The following is a 7,907-nucleotide window of genomic DNA, read 5'->3' as shown; positions in this document are numbered from 1 at the left end:
AGTATAAGCATTACATACTTATTAACATACTTTGAACAGAAAATAATTTTAATATATTTTTTTTTACGTGTTGCTTTTTAATTAGTTTTCTGTTAGGACTAAGAGTGATGTTCCTTAAAATCGTTTTCGGTTAGATTATCTTATTTCCTTTAAATTTAATTCGGATGTGGACATCTTCAGGGTGCATATCCCTTGTGGGTCTTCGGAAACTTTTACCTCCTCGTGGTTAGACCTGGGCAATGGTGTTTTACTTTCAGTATAATATTTATCATATTTTATATGGAATCATTGCAAGTAAAATCCAGCCAAAGACCGCTTACTATAAACATTATAAAGGTAACTAATTTCTTTTAACTTCCTAATTAATACTATATTTCTGTATTCCTTTTATTGGTTCCTTCTATCCATTTCATATATAGAAACTAATTACTTTACAATGTTTTTGTAATAAATTTTATACATTTTTAGGTACGACACAGCACGAAAGAGAATTTGTTTCATTGTAATTTTTATCATTTTACTTTGTTTCGGAAAAAGAATATAATTCTGAAAAAAATAAAATAAATAATAAATAGTTTTTTCAATATCCCATACCACTCATGTCACATATACTCAGCACATTAACGTCATCATATTATAATAAATATTAAAATTGTCGAATTTTATTTTTTCTTAAGGATTGTGGGAAATAAAATACTCGATTAAAATTTAACATTAAAATCATTTCTGTCATTTTCGTATAAAAAAAGCTTATGTTTTTAATAATATTACATGGAATTACATGGAACAATGAAGGATATTTTACATTTAATTTTTATTTTACTCTTTTTCACAGATGAGATTCATTATAATGCACCTGCAAGGCATATTTTTTAAATCATTTTTATATTTTTACAGATTCAACAATCAAGAATTGTTTCTTGTAGTCTACAGAATATCTCCATGATCTAAATGTTTATAATTAGTTTCGAAAAAAAAATTAATAACAAATATTTTTCACACGCACGCGGTGAAAGGCTAGGTGGGTTGTGGTGGGAGGCTGTCGTGCAATAGGAAATGGGGCTTAGTCAAGCAAAACAGGTTATTGATGTGAATTAGAATATCTACAAGAGAATACTAAATAGCTTCTATGGTGAGCTATAATTTATTAAGTATCACACGTGTGTTTCTAGTATACTTCAACTCCATACAAATGAATAGTTTATACAATAATTATTTATGTATTTAATAAAGCAAATAAAGATGATGATGTAAATAAAATTAATTGATAACATTTGTCACTGTTTGTTGAAAATAGAGTTCAGATTGCACTGCATTAAGAAACATAGGAACACTGTGTTGTCTTTGTAAGTGACGCTCGATCAGAGTACCGAGAGTCGCAGAAAAAGCAGTTTCCAAAAGATCAACCCCTTCCTCGCCAACGTGAAAAAACAGAAAGTCATCAGGAGATTCGGCGTATTGACTGGACAACTTGTAACGTCCTTCTTTAGTTCTGTCGACTCTCCAACCAAATAATTGATAACAAGCTTGTCTATACTCTTGAGAAGACGCTTTAAACGCTTCCTTGAGACGTGCAATCTTTATTTCGTGAGTTTGCTTGAGTTCACCAATTTCTAAATAGTATAATATTAATAAATAAAATATATACTATAAATCACATGCATAACACACACACACACATAATGTATATGTTTAATAGTATACCTATATGTGCTATTGCACAACAATATAATATTTACCCTGTATTTGTAATGTAGACACTACTGTTCCTGTGCTTCCAGTAGCGACTTTTGTTCTCAGTTCTTCCAGCTCACGCAATAACACCTTACGCTTCTCCTCAGCTTGCTGTTCCGCTATTGCAGCAGGATTCATGGTAAAGTGTAATACCCTAGCATTACTATTAAAATCACCTTTCAAAGCTCGATGTTCTATTTCTCCTTTTAACCTTTCAATCTCTTCCCTCAACTTGTTGCATTCTTCTTTTTTATTATTACCTTCTACAGATTCCAGATCAGTTTCTAACTTTGCAACCAAGTCCCTAATTGATCATTCAAACGATAATTATTTTAGTTACTTGTATTTCATGCACTCCTATTGTATGCAACGATAGAATAATCTCAAGTACCTGTATCCTTCGATAGTACGTTCTAATGCAGGAACTCTTTCAAGCATCGCATTACTACTGTCGACAGTCATTTCTTTTTCATACAAATCTAATTGCTGCCTATAACTGTCTCTTTCTCTGGTTACAAGCATCATTTTCTTTTGCAATCTGCTAACTAGTTTATTCAATTTTTCTTTCGACGATGTCGCATCTATAGCTAATTGTTTAGCTTGCTCATAATTCTTTGACAAATTTTGACACTCCCTTTGTACTGCATCTAGTTTTGTTTTTAATTGACCTTCTTCTGCCATTAATACCGCTTCTGCTTGTTGAAGTCGATTTAATTCGCGTTTCAATGCGGAAGGTCCACCATTAATTCCTATTGATTCGTACTCGGAGAGACGAAGTAATAATTCAGATCTCTTAGTTTCCAACATTGCTATTTGTTGTTCTATTTTCTCCGTATGCTCTAATCTATATAAAATACATTAGAAATATAATATATTCAAAGGTTTATATATATATTTATTTAAGAGTTAAACCGATATAACCTTTTAGTTATGCTAGCCATTTGTTCTTCTAAAAGTAATTTTCCTCTAACCGATTCCCTCAAAACTGCTATTGTTTCCTTAGCTGCATTTAATTCTTTTTCAAATTCGCTTGCTTTTGCTGCTCTTGCCACCAATTGTTTACCTTCTTCCCAGAGCGCTTTCTCCGACTCTAATCTTTCCATTTTAATCTTGATATTTTGAAGTTCTACATTCTGTAACTCATAGTCCTTTTGAGATGCCCTACATTCTTTTAATTTTTCTTCCAATTGAGCTATTCTATCTTCGGCAGCTTGTAACTTCAATTGAACATCCGCTTGGGCTATATCATCTTTAGGTGGACAAGTTTTCTCTTGCACAGATGCATTTTTAAGATCCTCCAAAAGTTTAGCATTTTCATTTAATAACGTTACAGTTTTTTGTTCTAAATTAACTTTTACCTACTCATTAGAAATATTGAGAAAAAGAGAAAACAACAAGCGTATCATCGATAAGATCAATTGGTTAAAAAGAATAAAGAAGAAAGCAACTTATAATGAGTTTACCTGAGATAGTTCTTTCTCTGCGACAGTTTGTGCTTCGCGTGCTTCTTGAATAGTTCTTCTAGCAACGTCCAACCGCACTTCTAGCTGTTTAATTGTCTGCTTTTCTTGTTCTACTTGCATTTCTAAAAGATTTTTTTCTTTTTCAAATACTTCTTCCATTTGCCTTCGAATTTTATGAAGTTGTTGAACTGCCGCTTCTTGATGCGATAATCTTGTTTTTAAGGAAACTACCTAGCAATATATTAAGTTCAATGTTTACATTTATTCAATTAGTATTAGTATTTAATATATAATTATATGTATAGTATTTAATTATAATNTGGTAGTCCGTGGGAATGGAGAAGATTAAAAGGAGAAGTAATTATTATTATTATTAATCATTAAAGCACATATTATATATATATATATATATATAATATGTGCTTTAATGATTAATAATAATAATAATTACTTCTCCTTTTAATCTTCTCCATTCCCACGGACTACCAGGAACAGGATCACTTTCGCTTTTATTTAATATAGAATTACTGGCACCTGTATCGTCCAGTCTTGGACGTTTTGGAGAAATACTGCATGCATCTGTGCTATTAAAGATTGGTGGATTGTATGCAGTAGCAGATAGTCGAACGGAAACCCCACTATTTCGTCGGTAACCTTCTGAGCCAGATCGGAGGTCTTTAATCATTTTAATTACACTTGTAGGATCCTTATCATCCATCTATATGAAGAATAATGTATTTCTATAAGTGTCATAACAAATCTTTTTAACAAAGTATACTTTTCATTATTATTTCTAACCTAGTTTAGCACACCAAAACTAATTTTAGCTAAAAAAATTAAAATTGTAATATCTTACTATATCAAATTATAAAATGCACAACCTCATTAATATAGAATATAAACTAATGCTATACCGTCATCTAGCGGTGCACGCAATATAATAACTTTTCAAAATCAATATACATATACTTGCTATTGCTATCAATTTTTGGAAAATCTCTTTATAAAATATTATTTTGCACATTTTTGATAAATAATTTTAGTAACACTCTCTCTATATGGGTATACTAACCTTGCAAAACGAATTTATTTAGGTTATTCGTATAAATGAATTTGCATAAAGTTTAACAAAAAAAAGAAAATAAAGAAAAATAGTCTTTTATGTACATATGTATGTATGCAGCTCAAATGTGTTATGTACACACGCGTATGTATTATTTTTCCTCTGTTATTATAGAAAAGCTTAATGTATGCGCCTAAACAGATGTTGTATATGTATGTGTATGTATGTATGTATATATAAATTCTCTCAAAAAATGGACAAATTATAAATTTATTCATATATAGGGATTTTTTTTTCCCCACAAACTCGTCGAAATGGCGTCCAATAACATCGTGGATAGCATCGTCAGTCTAGGTTATATAAATCTGAATGCAACGTGTTCTGAACGAAACTTTCTCTCTTATTTCTATTCATCTGGTTCAATATAGAATCCTTTTTCTTTTGCAAAGTTGTACATATCTTTATTTAAAAATTCTCTACCGTTATCACACCTTAATTTTTTTATTCTTTTTCCGGTTAAATTTTCAACTAGATTTACGTAGTTTACAATACAGTCGTAAACTTCATTTTTTCCTTTCATAACATAAATTTTTGCTACTTTACTATAATCATCGATTAAAACTAGGAAATATTTTTCATCCCTAAACCTTATAGTTTTATGTGGTCCATTTACATCCGCGTGAATTATTTCACCTATGTCTTTTGATCTGTGCCTTTCATTTTTGAATTTAGTATTTGAGATGTGTACATTGTCTATTGCAAGGTTAAATGTATGTACTGTAGCGCAAGAGCATGTGTTGGTGTACTACTGTTCATGATAGAGACGCACACATGTCAGTCTCCCCTCTCTAGTCCATGTAAGATTAGTATATAAGGGACAGCGATGTAGCGTGTTCAATAATATTCAAAAATAATTAATTCAAATTTTCTCAAAACGCTATTTGTAAAGTCGATTGTCAAGATTTCTCGAAAACTATGTAACCGATCTTGATGATACTTGCAACACGTCTTCGAGATACTATTGACAAGGACTTGAACGAAGGATTTTTTTTTTTCATCGCATCTAATTTTAAGAAACCAAAATGTCGTGCATATTGTAGCGAAATTTGAATGTTTTTGCCAAAAACCTTGCTAAAAATCCAAATTTCCATTTTTTTTTTTCCTTTGTCCAATTTCTAATTTTAGGTATTCACTAAAAGACCCTTTTTTCCACTGAAAAACCCCCACCGTTTATGAGTTCTTCTGTCAACGCGAAAACACTTTTTTTCGGTGGGGTCACCGGAAATGACGTCGCAATGACGGAGTTTAAAATATTTGTCAACCAAAAATTCAGAAAATGTTCTTTAAATATGTATCTTAAATTTTATAAAAAGTTTGAATAAGAATTCCATTTTTTATATAGAAAACAAAATTGTTGAAAATATGCTATTTTTTCCCGGTGTAAACCCATATAACACCTTAATGAAAGATATTTCATACGTATACATTTGTAGAATTGTTTTGTTTGTCATGAGGATACACCCTAGTTAACATTTAAATATATCGAACGGTCATTTAATTATAATATATACATTTGAATGACTAAGCATAGGAAAACCGCAGTCACGAGTGACCATAGTGTAAGCCCTAAATTAGTAAGTTCATATATTTAATACGTAATCAAAGAGAAAAACCGAAAGAGAATTAGAAAAAAATTGTTTAAGTTACATTATCACAGGACTATATAAGTCGAAAAAATGAGCAAGTTGTTTAGTTTATTAATTTTTTTTGTGTTCATAAAAACAAACACGAATGCATTCACAAGCGATTTCGTTTATCCGAAATTGAAAAGATGCGTTCTTGATGAAAATGCAGATATGGGTAATCCTCTTTTTTTAACGCCGCTTATTGAAAGTGGAAAGATTGATGAAGCTCGAAAGAAATCTATTGTTGAACACAAGGAAATAGGCTCTGTTAGCAGTTATGCAGGCTATTTAACAGTAAATAAAGAGTACGATTCCAATTTATTTTTCTGGTTCTTCCCTGCTAAGGTATATATATATATATAAATTAGATATATATTAAGTATAAATTAATTAATAGCATTTTTCTTTTAAATTAGCACTTTTTCTTTCATATAGCATAATCCAAAGGATGCGCCAGTGGTATTGTGGTTAGAAGGTGGTCCAGGAGCAACTACCTTATTTGGTCTTTTCATCTTACACGGCCCATTTTTGGTTACTTCAAACATAACGCTTGCACCGCGTAATTATTCCTGGACCATTTCTCACAACTTAATTTACATTGATAGTCCTGTTGGCACTGGTTACAGCTTCACTAAGAATGATGAAGGCTATGCCAGGGATGAAACCCAAATAGGTAAAGAAATTAATACTGCTTTAGTACAGTTTTTTCAACTTTTTCCGGAACTTCAGAATAATGACTTTTTTGTTACTGGTGAATCTTATGCCGGCAAATATGTACCGGCTGTTTCTCATGCTATCAAAGATTACAATATTAATGCAAAAGTGAAAATAAATTTAAAAGGTTTGGCAATAGGAAATGGATATATAGATCCTGAGAATCAACTTGTATATGGCGATTACTTATATCAAATAGGATTAATAGATTTAAATCTAAAGAATTTATTCCATCAATATGAGACAAAAGCACGTGACTTAATTAAGCAAAAGAAATATGTAGATGCTTTAGAGTCGATTAACGTATTATTCTCTGGTGATCCGTCTATTTTGACAAATGCAACAGGTTTTCAATATTACTTTAATTATTTACGGACAGAGGATACTAATGAAACTCTATGGGTGTCAGAGTGGGCGCAAAGAGCAGATGTTAGACGTGCCATACATGTAGGCAATTGTACTTTTAATTTTACAAGTGAAATAGTTGAGAATTATTTGAAAACAGATATAATGCAATCTGTAGCTGTACTGGTATCAGATTTGTTACAACATTATAAAGTTCTCATTTATAATGGTCAACTTGATATTATTGTTGCATATCCGTATGTTCTTAATTTTTTGCAAAATTTGAAATGGCCTGGTGCAGAGAAATATAAAACGGTTGATCGGAAGCAGTGGTGGGTTGAAGATGAGTTGGCTGGTTATACAAAGTCTGTTGATAATCTAACAGAAGTTCTTGTACGAAATGCAGGTCATTTGGTTCCTTATGACCAACCTCGCTGGACTCTTGATCTTATTACTCGCTTCACGCGTAACAGACAATTCTAATCAGCAATCGTGTAGCGTGTAGTGGATTGTTGCCAAATTTATACGATACCTTTTATTATATGCATGAGGCTATTTTTATATAATAAATAGTTTTTTCTATAACGATAATAATATAAAGAAAAAGAGAAAGAGTTTATAAACAAGTGTAGAGGAATAGTTACTTCACAAACAAATAGATGCAAACTAGATTGGAAAAACTGCAAGATTGCGAAGTGAATACAAGGATGATGAACTGCAATTTTCGAGATGATAATAATAATAATAAAATTATATTATTTTATAGCTTTTTACATAAATATACTTATATTTGAAAAGATTCAAAGTTGATGACAATTGTAATCAACATTGGAGTTGTAAAAAATTGTTTCAGATTTAATAAAATGATATTTTAGTTTTTGAAGATATGCATATATATATATA

General features: G+C 30.8%; 2 protein-coding genes across 4 annotated transcripts; one reads left to right on the top strand and one right to left on the bottom strand.

The window, feature by feature from the left end:
* Window positions 1-1,125: 1,125 nt before the first annotated feature.
* Window positions 1,126-4,457, bottom strand: LOC106793055 (mitotic spindle assembly checkpoint protein MAD1). Of its 3 annotated transcripts, none has more exons than XM_014759660.1 (7): window positions 4,270-4,457; window positions 3,649-3,915; window positions 3,198-3,428; window positions 2,656-3,092; window positions 2,126-2,578; window positions 1,740-2,038; window positions 1,126-1,613 (listed from the first exon to the last, which is right to left on the bottom strand). In XM_014759660.1, exons 2-7 carry the CDS (start codon window positions 3,913-3,915, stop codon window positions 1,261-1,263), a joined length of 2,040 nt encoding a protein of 679 aa, XP_014615146.1. In that variant the 5' UTR covers window positions 4,270-4,457; the 3' UTR covers window positions 1,126-1,260. The 3 variants fall into 3 exon arrangements, with proteins under 3 accessions (XP_014615146.1, XP_014615148.1, XP_014615147.1); XM_014759662.1 differs by lacking the exon at window positions 4,270-4,457 and adding an exon at window positions 4,054-4,144; XM_014759661.1 differs by lacking the exon at window positions 4,270-4,457 and adding an exon at window positions 3,996-4,092.
* A 1,345-nt stretch (window positions 4,458-5,802) lies between these two features.
* On the top strand, window positions 5,803-7,889 carry LOC106793038 (venom serine carboxypeptidase). The gene is made up of 2 exons (XM_014759628.1): window positions 5,803-6,290; window positions 6,381-7,889. Exons 1-2 carry the CDS (start codon window positions 5,997-5,999, stop codon window positions 7,485-7,487), a joined length of 1,401 nt encoding a protein of 466 aa, XP_014615114.1. The 5' UTR covers window positions 5,803-5,996; the 3' UTR covers window positions 7,488-7,889.
* The last annotated feature ends 18 nt before the right edge of the window (window positions 7,890-7,907 follow it).

This window comes from Polistes canadensis, unplaced genomic scaffold, assembly GCF_001313835.1.
Source record: "Polistes canadensis isolate GaletaPanama2010 unplaced genomic scaffold, ASM131383v1 scaffold_10, whole genome shotgun sequence".
NCBI classification, from domain to species: domain Eukaryota; kingdom Metazoa; phylum Arthropoda; class Insecta; order Hymenoptera; family Vespidae; genus Polistes; species Polistes canadensis.
Note: the sequence above shows the minus strand (reverse complement) of the source record. Positions and strands in the feature narration are given on the sequence as shown.

What these genes read in the sequence shown, in the direction of transcription:
- LOC106793038 (XM_014759628.1), top strand. Translation starts at nt 5,997, where the DNA reads ATGAGCAAGTTGTTTAGTTTATTAATTTTTTTTGTGTTCATAAAAACA. An exon ending in TCTGGTTCTTCCCTGCTAAG is followed by an intron (nt 6,291 to 6,380) that starts GTATATATATAT and finishes TCTTTCATATAG; the next exon opens with CATAATCCAAAGGATGCGCC.
- LOC106793055 (XM_014759660.1), bottom strand. Translation starts at nt 3,915, where the DNA reads ATGGATGATAAGGATCCTACAAGTGTAATTAAAATGATTAAAGACCTC. An exon ending in GGAGAAGATTAAAAGGAGAA is followed by an intron (nt 3,429 to 3,648) that starts GTAATTATTATT and finishes ATATATTGCTAG; the next exon opens with GTAGTTTCCTTAAAAACAAG. An exon ending in CAGAGAAAGAACTATCTCAG is followed by an intron (nt 3,093 to 3,197) that starts GTAAACTCATTA and finishes TCTAATGAGTAG; the next exon opens with GTAAAAGTTAATTTAGAACA.